This window comes from Takifugu rubripes, chromosome 15 (assembly GCF_901000725.2).
Source record: "Takifugu rubripes chromosome 15, fTakRub1.2, whole genome shotgun sequence".
NCBI classification, from domain to species: Eukaryota; Metazoa; Chordata; class Actinopteri; order Tetraodontiformes; family Tetraodontidae; genus Takifugu; species Takifugu rubripes.
In genome coordinates this window covers 5555573-5578098 of record NC_042299.1, presented here as the reverse complement: position 1 = coordinate 5578098, position 22526 = coordinate 5555573, and the positions used below count along the sequence as shown (strand labels likewise).

At 45.6% G+C, this 22526-nt stretch overlaps 2 protein-coding genes across 2 annotated transcripts; both read left to right on the top strand.

Annotated features, from left to right (window-relative positions):
- Positions 1 to 20: 20 nt before the first annotated feature.
- znrd2 (zinc ribbon domain containing 2) lies at positions 21 to 1722 on the top strand. Its single transcript, XM_003970785.3, has 4 exons — positions 21 to 146; positions 503 to 654; positions 741 to 828; positions 994 to 1722. Exons 1-4 carry the CDS (start codon positions 131 to 133, stop codon positions 1428 to 1430), a joined length of 693 nt encoding a protein of 230 aa, XP_003970834.1. The 5' UTR covers positions 21 to 130; the 3' UTR covers positions 1431 to 1722.
- A 1799-nt stretch (positions 1723 to 3521) lies between these two features.
- ehbp1l1b (EH domain binding protein 1-like 1b) lies at positions 3522 to 22438 on the top strand. The gene is made up of 25 exons (XM_029848672.1): positions 3522 to 3983; positions 6920 to 6977; positions 7054 to 7149; positions 7404 to 7457; positions 7587 to 7765; positions 7845 to 7963; positions 10464 to 10523; positions 10596 to 10712; positions 10790 to 10960; positions 11091 to 11223; positions 15827 to 17625; positions 18139 to 18592; positions 18865 to 19173; positions 19386 to 19563; positions 19628 to 19776; positions 19861 to 19909; positions 20004 to 20328; positions 20382 to 20461; positions 20537 to 20585; positions 20648 to 20685; positions 20852 to 20972; positions 21199 to 21298; positions 21373 to 21446; positions 21536 to 21650; positions 21734 to 22438. The coding sequence occupies exons 1-25, from the start codon at positions 3880 to 3882 to the stop codon at positions 21819 to 21821; spliced, it is 5019 nt and encodes a 1672-aa protein (XP_029704532.1). The 5' UTR covers positions 3522 to 3879; the 3' UTR covers positions 21822 to 22438.
- The last annotated feature ends 88 nt before the right edge of the window (positions 22439 to 22526 follow it).

Below are 22526 nucleotides of genomic sequence, written 5' to 3'. Positions count from 1 at the left end.
CTCTAAAATGAATTTTGCAGAGGTTGCGACAGCGCCCTCTACGGCTCCCTACCAGATTTAACCCCATAGAAGAAGACGTCGTTGACTCTGACGTCATCACGCACGACAGCGTGTGTAGCGCCGAAGCAACATGGCTCTGAATAGAGGTTTGTTAACTTCTGTAATCATAAACACAGAAACTTTTTGTTCAAAGTCTTTTCATCTTACTTTTATTGTTTGGCATATAGTATATCGTGACCATATATTTGCATTTCCAGTGTAATTTGTTATCACTGCCATTATATTCCCGCACAAGCGTCAGCTGTCACTACCTTGGCAGTTAGCTAGCTAGCTTTATTTTTAAAGATACTACGACAGTTTTAATGTTTAACATACTCATACCTGTAGAAGTTTAAGAGAAGTGGCAACTACTTTTGTGACACGATTGAGAAAGTTTCCCATTCAGACGTGTATGCGTATACACGCGTTGTGTACGCATACATTAAATGGTTATTTCCTGCAGATGACGAAGACTTTGAATTTGAGCCTCCAACCGAGGCGGAGATGAAGGTGATCCAGGCTCGCAGGGAGCGACAGGACAAAATCAGCAAGCTAATGGGAAATTACCTTCTCAAAGGGTACAAGATGCTGGGCCAATGCTGTGATCTGTGCGGGGTGAGTGGTCGTGGTGGCCTTTAACAACTTAAAGAAGGAGAGTAAATGTAAGATGTTAATCAAATATGTTCGTTGTGTGTCTGCAGACAATTCTGCTCCAGAATAAACAGCAGAAAAACTACTACTGTGTGTCATGTCAGGAGCTGGACTCGGATGTTGACAAAGACAACCCCGGTAACTGCACACACACACAGTTGGCTAAAAACACAATACCTCTCGAGTTTTAGGTATTTGTGCTTTAGCTAAAATAATCACTTATTACCTATGGGGATTATAGTTGTTTGATGTGATGGTTCATTGTTTGATAGTTTTTCGTATTTACTGCTTTTGCCCCCTCAGCCCTGAACGCTCAGGCGGCCTTGTCACAGGTGAGGGAACGGCAGCTGGCGGCCCAGACACCAGCACAGGTGTCACCCGCTGAACTCAATGGAGGCCCCAGCACCAGTGGCACTCAAGCAAGTGTGTCAGTCCCTAGACCGGAGCACTGTGAGGGGGCTGCTGCTGGTGGACGAGTTACCTTGCCTCCACCTGCTGCTCCTTCTCCTTTAACCCCATCCTCCACTCCGGTCCTCACGCCTGCGCGCCCTCCAGTCAGCCCACCGAGCACAGCCACCCAGAACATGCTCCAGGAAGCAGAGGAAGCCGTTCTCACCAAACTTCGCTGGGCCACCAACCAGTTACAAAGCTCAGCTTCTGTGGAGACCAGCATCCAGCTGTGCAGCCTCATCACCAGCTGTGCCAGCTCACTGCGCAGCCTCAAAGATATCAGTCAGTGACCATCAGGGATTCCCAGGAATGCTGTGTCCACTCACCCTCCTGTCCTGAACCACTGACTCTGCTTCTCCACTTTGCAGCTTCCCACTTTGACTGAATCTTTGCATTAAGCCGAGTTTTGAAATTGTTCGAGAAATGCACTTGAAATAGAATTAAAATGTCAGAAAGCTGCTCTTCATTTAAACACGTGTGACTAAACTGTGTTACACGTTTTCATCGTCAAGTACAAATATTTGGATCTCCAAGTGTTTTATTTGTAAGTTCCGAAGATTATTAAATTAGGACTAAATCAAGGTTAGGAATTTCCAGTTAATTGGCTTTCCTTACATCGAATATGTGCTGATTTTTAAGAACAACAATTCTTAGATGCTCACTAGGGAACATTTCTATTTAAATTTTGTCTCTGAACATTTTTAACCTCTGGTGATGCAATAATGGCAACCGTGTTCTGGCCATGCTTATAATGTAAATATACTTGAGGTTGATGGTCATGTGGTGCAACAGTAACGAGTTGAAACCTCTTTAGAATTTCAAATTTTAATGACTTAGTTGCTCTTTCCATAATACAAGTGATTTCACACATAATTCACAGGCTGATCTTTTTTTCCACAAGAAGACAGCAAATCACAGCAGCATTTAAATAGTAAGGTATTAAGAAAATTGCAACAAAATGAAAATAAATTTAGAAAATCCACACTAAAACAAGCTTTTCATCTTGCTCCAGTGGTTTGTGTGATCAAAACAAGATCGTATCTGTGGCAAAGCAAATAGAATTTGACTTATTTTCATAATTTCAGTTAAACCTGGAAAATAGCTGAGCCAATGTAAAGCTTTTCATTTTTGAACTGGGTCACTTTTACATCAGATGCTAATTTTAGTATTTAGTAAGTATTTTTGCGTAGTTTTTAATCATTGTGGAGCATCATGAAAAATATTTGAATTCTCTTTCAAAAAATGCATGAAAGGGATTATGGCCAGCAGGGGACGCACTGCAGTTGGGAAAGCCTTTCTCCTGCAAGTCTCCATCCTCTTCCGCCCTCCTCGACGTCCCTGTTTACAGAAGTACAAAAGCACTTATGGAGAGAGCAGAGTGAAGCTGTTTTCTATTTATTTGCTTCAAATGTTGAGCATATAAATAGACAGACAGATGGACAGACAGTTAGATAGACAAATAGATTTTTTTTCTCTAGTATCTACAGGCCAGTTAACAACAGCCTGTAGATCTCGTGCATGCCTGATGGTTCCTCCCACCTGTTTGCCGTCCCTGTCCTCATTATTGCTTTGTGTCATCCACCCCATCACTGACTCAAGCTCAGACAGGAAGACAACAGACATATTTGCTATTTACAGGCAGAGCCAGTGGCTCCATTAAAGAAAACACCCCTGACTTGAAAAGAAGGTGAGTATGAATACAAAAAGGCACATGGCAATATTTGAAAAGCGCTGTTTATTAGATTAAATCATTATTAGTCAACCCTGGAGATGGTTAATAATTTCATTCATATGAAAAACAAAGAAAACCAAGGGGTGAATATTAACATTAAGCTCAGTCATTGTGAGACTGTTAATCTAAATGTTGGGAGCTTGAGTTGAAGAATGTGTGATGTCAAACAGTCTTGAGGAGCAATAAAGCTGTCCTAGACACTGGACCAGGACATGGGCCTAATATTAGAACACCAGCTCTGGGCCCCTGCTGCACTCCTCCAAACCAGCTGCCTCTGTCCCTCTTTCCATCCCCCTAAAAATACCCTCCTGCTCTCACTGAGGAAAATCCCTATGACTTAGGCACACACGAGCACACGCACAAACACTGGGCACAGTTGGCCCTCTCCGTGGAAACTTCTCCCAACTGAAGCTCAGTGTTGTGACAGATGACACAGCTAAAACTCAGGAAGTGACCCTTTCTTTAAATTTATGCATTTATGTCATAAACGCAGTTTAAACGGTTCACAGGCACAGCAGCTGATAGAGGATTTATCAGATAAAATAGCCCTGACACAGACAGCCAGGGTCAAAGTCTGCAGGTGTCGCTGCTTTCCGAAGCTTCAGATAGAGCCAAGTTTCTTTGCATGCTGCATCACCAGGTCACACGTTTGCATATCCTGTCAGACTTGGACGCCAAGGGCGGGTAAGGAGGGTGAAGTCAGCAGGCAGCCGCCCTGGATTCCAGCCAGGACTCGACTTCGGCGTCCTGACGGAGACAGAAGTCTCCAGCCGCTGCGGGTACACTGTCAGAAGTTTCTTCTCGAGCCTTTGGCAGCCCTTCTCGAGCCTTTGGCAGCCCCTTCTTTAGCTGTCGACCGTGTTCGGAACTGCGACAGGATGGATGATTGCGAATGAGAACTGCGTGAAAGGGTCTATCAGCAGGGAAGACAGTTCAAAGAAGCTTTAACCGACATCTACAAGTGGGGGAAGTGCCAATTCTCACTTTTAATTACTATTTTATGTGTCATGACGTCGGTTTGGAAAAGACTTCAGCGAGTCGGTAAAAAGGCGTCAAAGTTCCAGTTTGTTGCCTCCTACCAGGAACTGACGCTGGAGTGTAGCAAGAAGTGGTGAGTGCACCCCAAAATCCATCACTTATCTGTACCATAACCACGGGTCATGTAGTCTTTCTTTGTGAATGGTGATGAGGTCAGCAACATGTGGTCGAGAGTTCGAATCCCGGCTCCGCTACGGAAGCCTCTTTCTGCTGAGAAAGAAAAACGTGCTAGTTTACTTTAACGATAACTTGACTTTTTTTTTTTTTTTTTTTTTACAAATATGTATCGATTTTATATTTCCTTTGAGCTTTAAACGTTTACTTATAACATTTACTTTACTTTGTTAATTAACGGAGCTACTGAGTGATAAAATCCCCAAACATCTGACAAACGGTGATACTTGACACATCATTATTGTGCTAATTAGTAATTGTACGCTAATTTAGGCCATTATTTCTCTTCCCCTCCTCCTCTTATTAGCAAAAATGTGTGCATTGAAGTCTACAGATCATTAGGAAAACCATTAGGATGGGGGATCAACTCTGACCCCATACTGAAGTAATGACTCAAAATGTGAAGTTTGGACATGTTATATAACCAAACTTTAATCATATAGATCACTCCTAGAGCAGTACACTCTATCCCCAGAGACTGTTTGCCTCCTTATCTGTACATATGGACTAATTGTGTCAAGTGGAGATAAGACACACTGATTCCTCCTCATCAGGGCACGCTCGATGAAGTGTTGAGGTGAGAGAAGAGCAGGAAGTGCAGAAAAGGCCTAACGGTGTCGCTCTGCGTGTTTGTGTGCTTCTCCAGTGATTCCCCCTAATGAGAGCAAATGCTGTCATCACACATCAGCAGCAGTAAATAAACCCTTTTGGACTCTCATGCTCACAAGTCACATGTTTGTGCCAGCGATTCAGACCCACACTTGTTACTACTCTATATTTAGTTGACACATTTGGATATTTGATTCTGACTCTTCTGCAGCAACAAAGGGACCTTAGGATGTGGGCCAAAGCTGTTTGTACAGTCAAAGCGGAGTGACTTCATTCTGGGGTTGATTCTGATGTTCCTGGATGGGAAATATTAGATCAGACTCCATCTTGCTGTTGTCAAGGGTACATTTTTTTACAATGTTGCATCTTTTAGTTCAATAATTGGGTTGATTTACTTCATAGTTTATACTCTTGCTGAGGACATAGGTCAATTTATCACTTCTCTCAATAGTGTTCAAATGTCTGCTCAAACCAATAAAACACAGCTGTTACTGCTGCTTCCAGTTCCAGTTCAGCACCAGTTAGACTGTCAAACAAGTGTAAAATTCATGGGAGAGAGCACGATACTCATCAAAGAATCGGTTCTTTGCTAGTTCTGAAGAATCAAATCAAATCAATCTTTATTTATATAGCGTCTTTTACAATCAAAATTGTTTCAAGGCGCTTTCCAGAATCCCAGGGCCTAACCCCAGACAAGCAACAGTGGCAAGGAAAAACTCCCCTTTAACAGGAAGAAACCTGAGCAGGACCAGGCTCATGTAGGGGGACCCTCCTGCTGATGGCCGGCTGGGTAGAAAGAGAGGAGACGGGGGAGGACAGGTAGAGGATAGAATAGGTAGGAGAGGAGAGGAGAGGAGAGGAGAGGAGAGGAGAGGAGAGGAGAGGAGAGGAGAGGAGAGGAGAGGAGAGGAGAGAAAACCATGACCCAGTGGGGTGACAGAGGCCTGTCAGGTGATCATGTTTCTGGACTCCGGCAGTCTTGGCCTATAGCAGCATGACTAAGATGTTAACCTAATGATTAAACGATGTTAACCTAATGATTAGATGACCCCCTAAGTATGATAATTTGTCTGTCTATAATAGTAACTGGAACTACAGAATTATTAACAATAAGCTTTTTCAAAGAGGTAGGTTTTAAGCCTAATCTTAAAAGTAGCGATGGATCAGCCTCCAGTACCTGGACAGGGAGCTGGTTCCATAGCAGGGGGGCCTGATAGCTAAATGCTCGGCCCCCCATTCTACTCCTAGAGACTCTGGGAACCACAAGTAGACCAGCATTCTGAGAGTGGAGCAGTCTATTGGGCTGGTAAGGTGTCACTAGCTCCTCCAGGTAGGATGGAGCTAGGCCTCTGAGGACCTTGTAGGTCAAAAGAAGGGTTTTAAAAATTATTCTAAATTTAACGGGCAGCCGAGAGAAACTGAAGCAACAGGAATATATCTGTGGCTCTGCTTTTGACAGCAGGAAATCCATGGAGCCTTTCTCTGATGGCAGCAGTAGCAGAAGAAGATAATATCATTGAGCAGATAGGCTCCTTGTGTATCGTGGCCGGCAGGAACTGACACAAATGACTCAGCTGTTTCCATACCAGCAAACTGCAACAACTTCAGTTGTGTTGCTGTTTGCAAGGTTTTGTTTCCTTTGGCAACTTTGAAGCAAAACTATGGTCTGTTAAAGGATGAAACATAAGAAACTTTGTGATCCTCCGATCCTGTCGGACTCCTCCTTACCTTCTTTTAGCCCCCTGGCCCCCTACACACACACACACACATGCACACACACACACTGCTCTGCTGACCCCATTTTGTTTTGAAGGCTTCTCGTAGCTTCACTTCTTCCTGTCATAAGGAACACCTCGCATTGAGGTCACATGACCATGTAACTTCCACTTTCACTTCCTGTTCTGCAGGAGTAATAAAAAACACAAAGGAAACTTATACAGATGTATACTTACACACCCAGTGCAGCAAAACCAGAGCTCACCTAATGCCAGTGTGGTGATAACACACACACACACACACACACACACACACACACACAAACATACACACAAACAGAAGCCATATTTGGTTTGACTATAGCCCTTCATTACTCAGCAGCAGAATCATCAGACATCTCTTGGTCACTCACATAATAACCACTTTGTTTGGACTTAAGGTTTCTTCACGATGGCGTTTCTTCTACATTTGCTGCTCAGCATGTTGACCTGTGTTTATGTGCTCCTACAGGCAACCAGACAAGCTGAGGGTGGTATGGACAAGGAGGAACAGGCGCATGAGCTCCAAGGTAGACGCATAAAAACCACAGACAAGTGTGACACACACTGATGTGCGCACGTCTCACTGGGTTGTTTGTTGTGCAGCTGCACAGTTGGCAGCCTGGAATCAAGAACCCATACAGGGGGATGGTGGTTTGGCCCGTCCCAGAGAACATCGACATCTCTGTCACACTCTTCAAGGTAGCAACAAGCAGAATCCACCCAAACACATAGAGGGATCAATGATTTGCCATGACTTCATTACACAGTAACTCAGTGTCTTTGTCTGTGTATGACACTTCAGATCCCCAACCGAGACAGCAACATGGTCTCAGTTGTCCTCTTTCTGCCTGTTTCAGAAGAAAAACACATACACACAAACACACACATACTCACTCTCACACACACACGTATGTATGTATATGGTTATTTATATCGTCGTTATATATATCCAGGAGGCCAATGCTGATGAGTTTGAGGACAAAGAGTGGACTTTTGTCATCGAGGGTGTAAGTATCTCTTACAGTCTTACAGGTTGTTCACATGAATATTAACCCAAATGAATCATTTTCTAAATGCACCAAGCAGAACTCTCATCATTCTCTGCTATCTCCTAATGGACTTCTGTCCCAACCAAGGAAAACAAGGGTCACCGTAAGGTTCTGGCCTCAGCTGACATCAACCTGAAGCGCTTTGCCAGTCCCACACCCACCCAGATCGACCTGACGCTGACGCTGAAACCGCTGTCGGTTAAAGTGGTGGAGGCCACCCTCAAGCTGTCCTTGTCCTGTGTCTTTATCCGTGAGGGGAAGGCCACGTGAGTGACACGTTTCAGAGCCACATTATCATGTTATAGGCTGATAGTGATGCTGGTGATAATGATGTTCATCCAACAGCGATGAAGACATGCAGAGCCTGGCCAGTTTGATGAGCGTCAAACCGGCAGATATCGGCAATCTGGACGACTTTAACGAGAGTGACGAAGACGAGAACAAGAAGTCCGTCACTGCGACAGGTAAGCAGGCAAATGCAGCTCCTTCTGTCTGATCTTCTGCTGACAGCTCTTCAACTATGACCTTCTTTCCTTTCCAATCCTCCTTCCTCTGCTGCTGTGTCCTGGCTTCTGCTGTAGTTCCTCACACTCTCACTCGCCCAAATCGCCCCGCCCCCCCCACCACCTGACAAGTTAAACACTGCTGGACCCTCGTTCCCGGCCTCAGGTACCCTCAGCCTTGGCCTTTGTTCATCGGCCTTTGTTCACCGTCATTTGTCCCACATACCGGTACATCCGAATATGGAGATTAAAGATGGTGAGAATGACGCTATGCTGTGCAGTAGACTCATAGTTTACCATCTCCATGTTTCCATGGAGATGGTTAGACCATGTTAGTTAGTTAGACCATGTTAGACCAAGAAAACAAACTGCATATTTAGTGGTGCCAGAATTCCCTCATTTTTGTAAAGCTTTTTCTGAGGTGACGTCCACTCAACAGGCCATGTGACTTCAGACTTGCATGACGGTTTCTTTGTGAGCATCGTTTCATCTGTGTTTTCATTATTCACAACCCTGTTTTTTATCATTTCTCCCTCTGGCAAAATCCACTTCCATCCAACCCTCCATCTGTCCATCCAGCCTCTCAGTGGGGTCCTCCCAGTCCTGCTGTCCTCTGCCACCCCCCACTTCCCGTGGCTCCTTGTCCCTCACCCCGCCATGCCCGACACCCTTTCGCCCCCACCACCACCCAGGTCCAGCCAGAGTTCCAACACTCCCTCCCATCCTCCCCTCAGCCCTCTCCCAGGTCAAAACACAACCCTCTGACCAACCAACTTCTACTTTCCAACCCATTTAATTCTGCAGCTCCCCCAGTGACAGCACCTGAAAACCAGAGTGCTTTCCCTGAGGTCTCGCCATCCCCTAAATCCCTCCTGGTCACACCTATACAAGAGAGCTCTTCATCCCTTCATCATCCCACATTGCCTGAATGCGGGACTATTTTACCTCTTGCTTCAACACGACCTTCTCCAGCATCAGGTTCCTCAGCAAACATGTCCATTCCTGAAGTGTCCTCATCCGGTCATACCATTTCATCGTCCTCCATGACTCCCCAGACATCCCTCATTCTGTCCACATCACTGACCCCTGAGACTCCATCTGTCCTTCCCCTCAAATCCTCCTCTCCTCCAAAGCCCATCCCATCTTCTCAGCCTTCATCTGCTCACACTCCTGTCACCTGGACCCTCTCCCAGCCTCCCCCTCTTCCCAGAATCTTTCAGTCTGCCTCAGGAAAAGGTACCGCTGGGCCGACTGACTAACAGGCCTGCTGCATGCATTCCACTAACTGGTGCCCTTCATTTATTATTTTCCACATAAGTCACACACACAGGCCAAATACTCTAGATGACACTCTGGGGGCCACAGTTGAAACACAGTGCAAAACTGCAAAACCACAATTGTATTTTAGCTCTGAAAGAGTTCAGAAGAAAGATTAGCATGACGGAAGGAGAGTGTGTATCCAAACTACATTTGAAGGAGTTAAAGACCTGCAGTCTAGCTCCATCCTACCTGGAGGAGCTAGTGATAACTTACCAGCCCAATAGACCGCTCCGCTCTCAGAATGCTGGTCTACTTGTGGTTCCCAGAGTTTCTAGGAGTAGAATGGGGGGCCGAGCAAGCTACCAGGCCCCCCTGCTATGGTACCAGCTCCCTGTCCAGGTACGGGAGGCTGACTCCATCTCTACTTTTAAGATCAAACTTAAAACCTACCTCTTTGAAAAAGCTTATTGTTACTAATTCTGTAGTTTCAGTTACTATTATAGACAGATAAATTATCATACTTAGGGGGTCGTCTAATCATTAGGTTAACATCTTAGTCATGCTGCTATAGGCCAAGACTGCCGGAGTCCAGAAACATGATCACCTGACAGGCCTCTGTCACCCCACTGGGTCATGGTTTTCTCTCCTCTCCTCTCCTCTCCTCTCCTCTCCTCTCCTCTCCTCTCCTCTCCTCTCCTCTCCTCTCCTCTCCTCTCCTACCTATTCTATCCTCTACCTGTCCTCCCCCTTCTCCTCTCTTTCTACCCAGCCGGCCATCAGCAGGAGGGTCCCCCTACATGAGCCTGGTCCTGCTCAAGGTTTCTTCCTGTTAAAGGGGAGTTTTTCCTTGCCACTGTTGCTTGTCTGGGGTTAGGCCCTGGGATTCTGGAAAGTGTCTTGAAACAATTTTGATTGTAAAAGACGCTATATAAATAAAGATTGATTGATTGATTGATGACTTGAAGCACGTCACACTGACGTGATATTTGTCCACCTAATGATCTTAGGTCCATGTCCACTGATCTGACTGATTGCAGGGTCATCGGGGCTCTTCACTGCACAACAAAGGACAGCAGTTCAATGAAGCAATAAATTAAATAAAAATTCAACACTTTCAATACAGTTTCTTAGCTGATGTTCCTCTTTTCCCTGTTTCCATTTGTCTTCATTTCTCGACCCTCACGTTGTTTCCTCTCATTAGTTTCTGTTCTACAACAACGGCGCCCCCCGGAGGCTGCGGCAGGCCTCGCATCCATCTCTGGTGCGTCTCTGAATCTTTTCAATTTTTCTCTATTCTCTACTTTCTCTGCATTCCATTCTCCCTTCCCGACAGGCCACTCTCACATGTTCAGGCCCCAGATTGTCAAATCCGCTGGCCACCCGTGCTCCCCATCTCCCCCGGCCTCAGGGCCTCCTCTCCCCAAACCTCAGCCCTGTGTTTCTGAGTCAGGTAAAGTCTCATTTCTGTCTTTGTGAATCTCATCATGAGAGGTCTCATGTTTTCAGCTTCCACTGTCCCTTCCCCAGGTGTTCTGAGGCCGTGGCCTGATTCCGACGTCCCCCCGGTCCCTCTCCTCAGCAGTCCAGATCTTGATTCTCTCTGTGATCCCGTGACTCCTATCCTTTCCAAATCTTTTAATCGCTCCTCACCCCCTCATTCTGCTACCCTTCCTCTCCCTGCTCTCTCTGACCCTTCAGGTATTGCTGCTCGAGTGGTGTTTATTTGCAGCTTATTGATAAATTATCATATATAACCAATTCATTTAGGTGCCTGCTCATTTAAAAGTCTTCAATAGTTGAGGTTTAACAGTTCTGCTCCCACCGGCAGGCAAAGGCAGCCCCTGGAGCCACGGGGAGGACATGCAGCAGAGTAACCTGGCTGACGTCAGAGAGTCCAAGCAGCCCGTCTGTCCAGCCCAGGATTCAAAGATGTCCATTACACAATGCAGAGCCCAGTCAAGGTGAGATATGTTATTTAGAATGCAAAAGTGCATAAATACAATATACAGTTTGCTTGGGATGATAAGAGCAGATACAGAGCATGTCCTGGATGGTTGTGTTACCCATGGAGATATTTGAGCTTTTCTGCAGTTTGTGTATGTGTGGATCAGCTGAGGTGTTTCTAGGAGCGTGGACAAGGTTTCACTGGATGAGTGAAGCTGCTGAAGCTTGACTGGCCTCACGAGTACGGCACATCATCCACCCATCCATAATCCAGCCATCATCCATCCATCATCCATTCATCCATACATGCAATCACCCACCCATCATCCACCCATCATCCATCCATCCATCCATCCATCCATCCATCCATCCATCCATCCATCCATAGATCCTCTTTATTCCTATTCAGAGTCATGTTTATGCTGGAGCTGCTAACAGCTGCATGTGTTTTTCTAAGAACCTCCCGCATGGCCTAACCTAAAATCTCGACCATACTTATATTGATCCTGTATTGTATTGAACCTCCAACATTTGTGTCCTCAGCAGTATAAAGTCATGCTCAGAGCTGATAATAGCTCCGCCCCCTCCATGGCCTTTCTCCTGCAGCGAGAGCATCATGCCTCAGCAGCCTTCTGCTTCTGTCGTGGCTGCTTTTATCACTCCCAAACAGCCCTATGAGCAGCTGGATAATGATTTGAAAAAGCCGACCAATGAGACAGGAAGTCATATGAGCACCATTAAAGCACAAAGGCCACCACTGTCGCAGCCTCAGCCTGACTTGGATAAGTCTGGGGGGTTATTCCTGGAGGACGATGAGTCTAAAAAAGACACTATCAAAAGGTGTCCCGCGCAGTGAGTATTTATATTTACAAGAAAAGAAAGTTGGAATTTAGTGTTGTTTTGGAGCCACAGCTGGCCGTAACTCAGTGAGAAGTTGTAACCTTTCATTAACCTAAAAGAAGCTACTGTACTTGCAGAATGCTGCTAGCTCATTAGCTCAAATGCAACAATGACCACTGAAGTGTAAATGAAATGAAAATTGTGTCAAGAAAGTTGTTTAAGAGTTCGATGGCTGAAGAAGAGGATTCAGGTGTCTGGTTTAACCATATGTTTAAATGTCCTTAAACATCTTAAAAGTTTTCTGCCTTTAAGGGCCAAAGATAATTTCTTGCTTTCCTTCAAGGTCAAGTTCACTAAGCTTCCTTATGGCATAATTTAAACTGTTTCATGATTGCTGAGTGCAAAAAGAGTTTTTCATGTGCCACTTTAACAATGCACAGATTGGGATTAAGGAATTTTATTATTGTTGTTCTGCAGTCTTGTACAGAAACCCAATGAAAAGGCCTCTGGAGAGGGAGAGCAGATAAAGAGAGCAGCCGAGGAGAATGATGGGGTGGAAAAGGCAGAGCAAGAGAGGCAGAAAGAAAGACTTACAAACCAAGAGAAGGAAAAAAGGAAAAAAGTGGAAGAGAAAAAGATACAGGAGCAGGAGGACAGAAGAAAACACGAGAAAGAGAAGAAGAGATTGCTAGAGGAAGAAAAGAAAAGACTCTTATGGGAGGAGGAGGAGTTTAGAAAGGACAGAGAACGTAGGAAACAAGAGGAGGACAGACTCCTGCAGGAAAAGAGAGAAAAACAGAAAAGACTTAGGGAAGATGAGGAGAAGAGGAAAAAAGAGGAGGAGAAAGACAAGAGGGAAAAGGAACAGGAAAAGAAAACTCTGGATGCAGGAGAGAAGGAAAAACTGATGAAGGAGGAGGAGAGAAGACTTGAAAGAGAAAGACTCCTGAAGAAAATGACAGAGGAAGACAAGAAAAGAGCAGAGAAGATGAGAGTCATGGAGGAGCAAAGGAGATGGATGGAGGAGCAACTATTCAAGGAGCCAAAACAACAAGAGCAGAAAATTAAAGTAGAGGAGCAAAACACAAGGGAGGTGGAAGGGAGAAAGAAAAAGAAAGCAGAAGATGAAAGAAGAAACCAGGAGGAGGGTAAAGGAGTTAAAGAAGCAGAAGAGAGGAAAAAGAAAGAGGCCGTTGAAAAGGAGAGACAACAAAGGGAGATGGATAGTGTGAAAAAAGAGGAGAGGAAAAAGGAGGAAAGGGTAAAGGAGAAAGAGTTGGAAGAGGAGAAGAAAAAAGAAGAGACAGAGGGAATGAAGAGGGAAAATGAGGAGAGGAGACAGAGACAAGAGGAGGTGATGATGACACCTCTTCCAAGCTCCACACACTCACCTCCTCACAGCTCCACACACTCACCTCCTCCCAGCTCCACACACTCACCTCCTCCCAGCTCCACACACTCACCTCCTCCCAGCTCCACACACACACCTTCTCCCAGCACCACACACTCACCTCCTCCCAGCTCCACACATACACTTCCCTCCAGCTCCACACACTCATCTCCCTCCAGCTCCACACACTCACCCCCTCCCAGCTCCACACACTCACCTCCTCCCAGCTCCACACACACACCTTCTCCCAGCACCACACACTCACCTCCTCCCAGCTCCACACATACACTTCCCTCCAGCTCCACACACTCATCTCCCTCCAGCTCCACACACTCACCTCCTCCCAGCTCCACACATACACTTCCTTCCAGCTTTACACACTCACCTCCTCCCAGCTCCGAACAGACTCCTCATCTCCCTCTTCTGGACAACAATGGGATCGCAGCACCCAAGCCAATTCTCAGCCAATCACAACACAGAGAGATAAACCATCAGCCAATCAAATTGAGTGAAAACTCCACTAACAGGAAATGGTGAGTTAAACGTGAATGGAAATGTTTACAGTCAATTGTCATGTTTATAGTCAATTATCAATCAATCAGAATATATGAAGTCTGCATTGGCTGAGGTGTTGTTCTTTCTTGATTATTTTGTTTTTTGTGGTGATTGATTAGGATTTCTGTATGATTTTATTGATTATTATGGGATGTGATAGTATTTACATATGCAATTGTGCAACTTGTGTGTCATTATTCAGTGTTTGCAGTTTCTTCGCCTTTCTTTACTTTTTACTCCTTTTCTCCACTTATTCCAGTCAGGGGAAACGTTCTGTCTTGAAGCAAGTTTCAGTCTCAAACATTGTTGTCCCAGAAAAGAACATATCTGACACAGATACTCCACCTGACATCCATTCAGGCTATGTTGCATTAGAGGTTGTGATGGTGACCCCGCCTCCACAGAGGCTTTCTGATGCAGAGGTTCCCATATGGAAAGTGCTAGAGGGGAGAAGTGGGAAAGATGAGGGGGGAAACTCTGCCAACGAGGCTGCAAAACCTTTATGTGGAGGGTAAGAATGAATGAAGGGAGCTGTGGCCATCTGCTTCTCTGCATTATCAGTCTGAGCAGCCGCTTCTCTAATGATCTGCTTATTTTAATGTCAGCCATTGAAAAATTGTAAGTTGACATCATCTATGCTCCTTTCTTACAGTTCAGGCGAAGAAGATGCAGAGGGGAAAGACATCTCGCACCATCCACACATTGTCCCAGCTCCTACTCAACCCAGTATGCCCCAAGAAGCAGTTGGACCCGGTGTGGAATTAGAAACCTCCAATAAAGCTTCCAGACTACCCTCAAAACCAGAACCAGGTCCACAAGAACAAGTTACAGAACCTCAGGAGGGAGCTCATGAGTCAGAGTGTGAAGTAGAAAAACATCTGTGGGCAGCTGTGGAGGACAAGCAAGGCAGCGAGAACTCTGAGGATAAAGATGGGAGGCAGCTGCAGGAGGAGGGTAGTGTGACAGGGGGGTGAGTCAGTAATGGTTTAGCTCTTGTTGTGCCGCATGCTTGCAAGCCTGCATGCACGTGTCTTGACCCATGGCTGCAATTAATCTTTTTTAACGCTTTCACTGCTTCTTTCCATGGTGTCATGTCTATAATTGTGCACGTGTGTGTGTGTGTGTGTGTGTGTTTTGCTGAAGAGTTGATTAAGTCACCTTCACCAGCAGCTCTAGATGCAGTAAAAGTATCACTGGCATCTTAGATGAACTGCAGCATAAAAGCTAAATCAAATGGTTAGGAGTGGCCTATTTAGAATGGCATACCTGCTATTTTGCACTCACAGTCATGTGCACGAGTGTTAAATGCTGTGAAAAATTTTGGTCCAGTGTGGTATCCTGTAGATAAAACTGAGCTGTCACACATGTGGTACATTAGATTTATGGTTGGTCCCATTCTTGGCTGTGAAGCTGAGGCGAGCCTGGTACACACCAATGCTGGTATCCTCTAGCAGCTAATGCAAATAACTGCAATATCTGACCCCTCATCACATGAGAAGAGTAAATAGTTGCTGTCTTGTTTTTTTGTTTACAAGGTGCTGCTAGTGAGGTCATTGTAAGTTAAAGGTGCACCAAGAGGCGCCTGGGCAATCTAATCAATAATTTCTGTAGGCTTGTTCTACCTGTTTTATGGCCAAAGATGATGTAAATTTCAAGCAGATTTGCTCTATTATGCATTAGGTAAAGTGGTTCTCTGTGAGGCAGAAGTAAATATCTGTGTTCTCTGGACAAGCACCAAAACAAAGTCTGTGACCCAGCTGCAAAATCGAAGACAGCGACTGGCTGTGAGGTCATTTTAAGGTCCGTTTTCCTGAACTTCTTGTCTGTCTCTTCAGTTATGAGACAGGAACCTACTTCAGCAACATATCTGAACAACAAGCTGTCGCCATGGGCACCAAAGAGCAGTCACGTTCGCATCGTCCAGACAGCCCCAGTGAGATCCCACCATCAGCAGTAGGAAAAATGAAGAAGATGAGAGAAGCAACACAGAAACACGATGAGCTGAGTCTGGTAGCGCGGCTGAGACTGGCCGCTAGTGAGCGGGAGAAAGAGAGGGAGGGTAAAGAGAAGGAAAAGATAGAAAACACAGCCAGGCAGAGGGAAGTGAAGGAACCACAGACAGGGGAGAAGAGGGAAATAACAGAAGAGCAAGACAACAGAGGGGAACAAAGGGAGAAAACAAAGGGGGAGGGGGTGAGATTAGAAAAGAGGATGGAGGGAAAGAAAAAAGATGAGGACAAAGAACAGGAAAATGTGAAGAAAATGATGGCAGAGAAAAGAATGATTAAAGATGAGAAAGAAAAGATAGAGAGAAAAACCACAAAGGGGAAGGAAATAGAAAAAGAAACAGAATGGATGGAGAGAGAGATGTGGAAGGAGAGCAAAAGATTAGAAAAAGAGAGCAAACATCTAGTGAGAGAAAGAGATGAGGAAAAGAAGAATCTGCAGAAAGAGAGAGAAAATTTAGAAAGACAAAAAGATAATGACTGCACGCTGATTATGAAAGAGCGGGAAAAGCTGGAGAGGAAGGAGGAGAAAATGAAGCAAGAAGAAATTCAGCATAAGGTGACTGAAAATGGAGAGAAGAGGCTGGAAATTGAGAAGAAAAAGATAGAAAGACTAGTGGAGGAGAAAAATAGTTTAGAAGAAGAGAAAAGAGAAATTAGGAGAAAGGAGAAGGAAAACAGAGAGGAAAGAATGAGGCTGGACATTGAGAAAGAAAATATAAGGAGAGAAAAGGAAGAAGAAAGAAAAAGGCTTGAAGTGGAGAGAAAAGAAATGGAGAGGAAAGAGAGAGAAAGGGTAACAGAGAAGATACAATTACAAAAGGAGAGAGAAGAACTGGAGAAGGAAAGAGAGGAAGAAAGGAAAAGATTGGAACACCAGAAAGAAGAGCTGGAGAGGAAAGAGAGAGAAAGGGGGGGTGAGAAAAGAAAGTTAGAAAAAGAGAGAGAAAAACTTGAGAAGGAAATAGAGGAAAAAAGGAAAAGATTGGAACACCAGAAAGAAGAGTTAAAGAGGAAAGAGAGTGAAAGGGAGGATGAGAAAAGAAAGTTAGAAAAGGAGAGAGAAGAACTGAAGAAAGAAAGAGAGGAAGAGATAAAAAGACTGGAAAAAAGGAAAGAGGAGCTGGAGAGGAAAGAGAGAAAATGGGAGGAGGAGAGAAGAAGACTAGAAGGTGAAAGAAATGAAATAAAGAGAAAAGAAAATGAGAAGCAAACAGAGATGCTTAAATTGCAAAAAGAGAGAGAAAAACTGGAGAAAGAAAGAGAGGAAGGGAGAAAAAGACTGGAAAAAAGGAAAGAAGAGCTGGAGAGGAAAGAGAGAGAAAGAGAGGAGGAGAAAAGAAAGTTAGAAACAGAGAGAGAAGAACTGGAGAAAGAAAGGGAGAAGGAGAGAAAGCACTTGAAAGAGGAAAGAATGGAAATTGAGAGAAAGAAACGAGAAAAAGAAGAGGCAATGGAAAAACTTAAAAGGGACAGAGAAATGATGGAGAAGGAAAGACAGGATGAAAGAAAGAAACTGCAAAAGGAAAGACAAGAACTGGAGAAGGAAATAGAGAAGGAAAGAAGAAGGATGGAAAAAGAAAAGGAAGAGCTGATGAGGACAGAGATGGCCAAAGAAGAGGAGAGAAATATACTAAGAAAGGAAACTGAAAAGAGAAAAAAAGAAAAGGAGGAAGAAAGAAAAATGCTGGAGAAGGAGAGGAAATTAATGGAGAGGGAGAAGGAGGAGGAAAGAAGGATAGAAAAACTGAGAGAAGAGCTGGAAAGGGAAAGAGAAGAACTGATGAGGGCAGAAAAGAAAAAAGAGGATGAAAGAAATAAGATGGAGCAGGAGAGAAAACTGATGGAGAGAGAAAAAGAGGAGGAAAGAAGAAGGATAGAAAAACTGAGAAGAGAGTTGGAGAAAGATAAAGAGGAAGAGATGAAGAGGATGGAAGAGAAGAGTAAAGAAATTGACAGAAGAGAAAATGAAAAGCAAGAGGAGCAGAAACAACTTGAAAAAGAGAGAAAAGAATTAGAAAGGGAGAAGGAGGAGGGCAGGAGGAGGCTGCAAAAACAAAAGGAAGAGTTGGAGAGGAAAGAAAGAGAGAGAGAGGAAGAAAAAAATAGACTAGAAAGAGAGAGAGAGATGGTAGCAAGAGTAAAAGAGGAGGACAGAAAAAGACTGGAAAAAGAAAGGGAAGATCTAAAGAGAGAAAAAGAAGAGGAACGAAAGAAGTTGGAGGAGGAGAGGCGAAACATGGAGAGGGAAAAAGAGGAGGAGAAGAAGAGACTTGAGGCAGCGAGGGAAGAAATTGAGAGGATGAGGAGGGAAAATGAAAAGGAAAGAAAGAGTTTAAATATGGAGAAGGAAGAAATTCAGCAGAAAAGGGAGGATGAGAGATGCTGGGTGGAAAAGAAAGAAGTGGGGGAGAGAAAACCAGTTTGGGCTGGTTCTGTTGCTGCGGACGGTTCCATGAAGGGGCTTGACTCCGGATCAGAAGGACCAGATCAGAGGCCCAGTGTGAACACTGGTGTGACCACTGGTGCTGTCACAGCATGGCTAAGGGAGGAGGAGGAGGGGCCTGCAGAGCAGCACCAGGAGGGGGGAGCAGGGTAAGTAAGGGGAGGGGGGGTGTTGCCGTGGCGACCATCAGCTTTGTCTGTTTGTCCAACTAAATCTGAGAGGAAAGATGTTCACTAACATCAGGCGCATCTGTGCTAGTACAGGTGTGTGTTGTCACGCTAACCTGCAGCAACTCATGCTTTCGCACCACTTCTGAGGCTCAAACGTCTCTGCGGCAACGGTGACAACCTGTCGACAGCATGGCGGATTTGGAACGCGCTCGAGCCGCTCCAGCTGCTGAAATCTGGCTTTCTGTCCTCAGCCCAGGAGGCTCCCCCCAGGACGCTGCAGCTGCTCAGGCCACCACACAGGGGCGCTCCATCTCCCCTCCTAAACTTTCCTCCCCTGCCCTACTGGAGCAGCGGCTCAAGGAAGAGGAGAGACTGTTATTGGCAAAATTACATCACATGAGTGGTGGGATGCCGCCCGTCTCTGGCCCTCGCAGCATGAGGCGCCTCATCCCTGACCTTTGTGACGCTCAGCCTTCCGGTGTCCGCCAGTTTGATAGGCTGCAGGTGATGTTGCTGACCCAGCCTGAGGAGTCCAAACCCCTGGGACAAAAGTTGGAAGAGTAAGTCACCCGGGAAAAAACAGTGAGGTGGGGCACAAAGCTGCTCCTGATGACTGGTTAAACTGGTAAACTGGGCCCTGGTGTTTTGGTGAGGGCAGGCTTCAGCTTCAAATCACTGGTTTTGGCTTCCATTTTTGATGGTTTTGATGTTGTGGCTACTCTGAAGAAGCTATCTGATGCATTTAAGTCCTCAGGAAAGTGTTTGTGTTCAGGGTGAAAGGCTGCATCCCCCGTGCTGAGACGAGGACACCGGCAGAGGGCGCTCCGAGCACAAACATGAAGACATCACCACTTCCTACATTAGCAGAAGAAGAAAGCTCCCACGTGAACGCCCCTGGTCCAGTTCCAGTGGTCAGAGAGGAGGTCGACGGGAAGGACGAGACAGTGGAGGTGCGCGCGCACACACACACACACGCGCATTGTGGGCGTGTTCTCATCTATCATCCCCCTCCAGGACCTGGTGATCTCCAGCCAGTCCCTGCTCGAATGGTGTCAGGGCATCACCGACAGCTACCCGGGGGTGAAGGTCACCAACTTCAGCACCTCCTGGAGAAACGGCCTGGCCTTCTGTGCCATCCTGCATCATTTCCACCCAGAGAAAATGTACAATTCAATCCACAGTCCATCTTCCTCTTTGATATCGCTCCTGTGTTCTCACTCATCTCCCTCCTGCTTTTGTTTCTTTAGCGACTTTGAAACATTGGAAGCCCACGATATCAAACTGAACAACAAAAAGGTGACACCAGCCTCCGCTCCTTCAGTAACCTTCAGTTTTGCTCAGTTGCGTTTTCTCACAAGAACAGAAATTTTCCTTCTGCTCTTTTTTTCAGGCCTTTGACGGTTTCGAGGCTCTCGGCATCTCTCGCCTGCTGGAGCCATCCGACCTGGTCCTCCTGTCCGTCCCCGACCGGCTCATTGTCATGACCTACATCAGCCAGATCCGCTCTCACTTCACTGACCAGGAGCTGAGTGTCCTGCAGATTGAGCGCAACAGCAGCCAGAGCAGCTATGGGCATCCCCGCTGTGGCCCCTGTCCTTCTGATGAAGATGCTGCCGCTTTCTGCATGGCCAGGCTGAACGAAGGGGTCAGTCTGGAGGAAGGAGGAAGCAGCACGCTGGTCATCCCACCGCCCAGAACCAAACGGCCAGTCAAAGGTACTTCCCGTTTGGTTTAGAGTGATGAGCAGCACCCCCTAAAATCCTGATAGTTCCTTGTCCCCCATCAGGGGATGATTTGATAACCACACCTCCAAGAGGCGTCAACAAACTCGCCAAACCTGGACCTCAGGTGCCATCTTCACCGTTTCCTCTGCCGACTGCATAGTAATTCCATGTATTCATCTTTCGTCTTCCTCCTCCACAGGATGAAGGTGCGACGACGAGCTCAGCTTCAGAGGAGTCCAATCATGCAGGTCCGTCCAGAATATTTTGTCATGAAATGCTGCAGGGTCACCAATGTTGTGTTTGTGCGCAGGGCTGCGGAGCAGAACTGCAACACAAGAAGAAACACTGGTCAGTGATGTCTTCTAACAACCTTTAGAGCATCTTAAGGTTCTCCACCTTCACCTCTCTCTGACCTTTCACCCTCTTTCATCTTCCCCCTTTACCACTTTTTTCCCACTTATGCTCGGCTGCACGTGTGGCGTTTGCCTGCGTGCGTGATTGGGTTTGTGGTCAGTGTCTGCAGGACACCAGCCAGTACGTGCTGAGTGAGTTGGCAGCATTGGAGTTGGAGCAGAAGCACGTGGACAGCAGAGCAGCAGTGGTGGAGAGGCGACTGCGAAGTCTGATGGAAACAGGTAAGAGTGCATCGCAGCTGGCATTGCATCACTGCTAGCATCACATTGCTGCATCGCTTCAATTTAGGGGTTCAACGCACCACACAGGTAGCAGATCGATAGCATCCTGGATAATGAGCAGCTCTATTTCGTCAATATTTGAGACTAGGCTCAACTCTGACACAAAATTACTTTGATATCAGGATTCTGATGAAGTTGGCATCGTTTCTGTGATGTCTTCCTCCAGGAAATGACCGTGATGAAGAGGAGAGGCTGATCCAGGAGTGGTTCACTCTGGTGAACAAGAAGAATGCCCTCATCCGCCGTCAGGACACCCTGGAGTTACTGTTAGTCCCCGCTGATGCGTCCAACTATCAACACGCCTCAGTCTGTTTGATTGATCGCTTAAGTGTCTTTGCAGGCAAGAGGAGCAGGACCTGGAGAGAAGGTTCGAGCTTCTTAACAGAGAACTTCGGGTCATGATGGCCATAGAAGGTCGGTGGAAATGAGCCGTAAATACTAATTTAGTGATTATGCTAAAAAGCTCAGTAAACCATCTCTTTGACCACGCCTGGTTCTCTCAGACTGGCAGAAATCATCCACCCAGCAGCAGAGGGAGCAGCTGCTCCTCCAAGAACTGGTTTCTCTGGTCAACCAGCGGGACGAGATCATCCGAGACATCGACGCCAAGGAGAGAGGGTGAGTGCGTGCAGGGATGGAGGCCTGAGCTCCTCACATGAGGGGAAGCGTTCCTATCTGACAGCCAGCTCCTGTGTTTGCAGTGCACTGGAGGAGGACGCGCATCTGGAGCGCGGTCTGGAGATGAGGAGACAAAAATACAGCAACAAGGAAAAATGTGTCCTGCAGTAATCAACACATACCGCCAACTACTGAACCCCCATATTATTATTATTATTATTTTATTTTTATTTTTTTTATTATTATTACACAGGAATTCCTGATTGCCATTATTTTCCTTCATCATGAGGAAATTATTTTGTCTTCTGCGATGCGCCTTAATTTTACAGTTTGGTTTAATCCTGTTTATTTATTTCGGTGCATCAGTGATTTCTTTCTTTTATATTTATGCTGATCGCTCTTCTCTTCCAAGCTGTTTTATTTATAATGTTGGTGCTTGATGTTCATCTGTCCTCCTGCTGCTTGTGATATTTGGTTTCTTTCTCACGAGTAGAGATGTCTGAAGCACAGTAATTGCTGGTAAGATTTTAGGTTCCTTTAAAAAGGTGAGAAATTGTGAGCTGGACTCAAATGTATGATTTCAACTACAAAATGACCCCAAGTCTTTGTTTTGGATAATTATTCTTTTGTTTTCCCATGTGTTGTCAGACCTGATTGTTTTTAGAGGTTAATCCAAAGGTGTACTTTTGATGTGTGATTTCTGTGTCATGTGAGTTACATCAGGAGAATAATATGCTGTACACTTGGTATTTATGAGGAGACAAAACCAATAAAACTTGGTTGCTTTACGTTGGGATCACTGTCTTTTATCTGAGCGCCACCGTTGAGGAATGGATCATTAACAGCTCTGGCTGTTAAGCTGAGGGTGCACAGAAA

Bases quoted from the DNA above. Each gene is read 5' to 3' on its own strand.
- znrd2 (XM_003970785.3), top strand. The intron at 655-740 runs GTGAGTGGTCGT...GTGTGTCTGCAG, and splicing joins AATGCTGTGATCTGTGCGGG to ACAATTCTGCTCCAGAATAA. The intron at 829-993 runs GTAACTGCACAC...TTGCCCCCTCAG, and splicing joins TGTTGACAAAGACAACCCCG to CCCTGAACGCTCAGGCGGCC.
- ehbp1l1b (XM_029848672.1), top strand. From the start codon at position 3,880: ATGACGTCGGTTTGGAAAAGACTTCAGCGAGTCGGTAAAAAGGCGTCA. The intron at 10,524-10,595 runs GTGCGTCTCTGA...CCTTCCCGACAG, and splicing joins AGGCCTCGCATCCATCTCTG to GCCACTCTCACATGTTCAGG. The intron at 10,961-11,090 runs GTATTGCTGCTC...TCCCACCGGCAG, and splicing joins TGCTCTCTCTGACCCTTCAG to GCAAAGGCAGCCCCTGGAGC.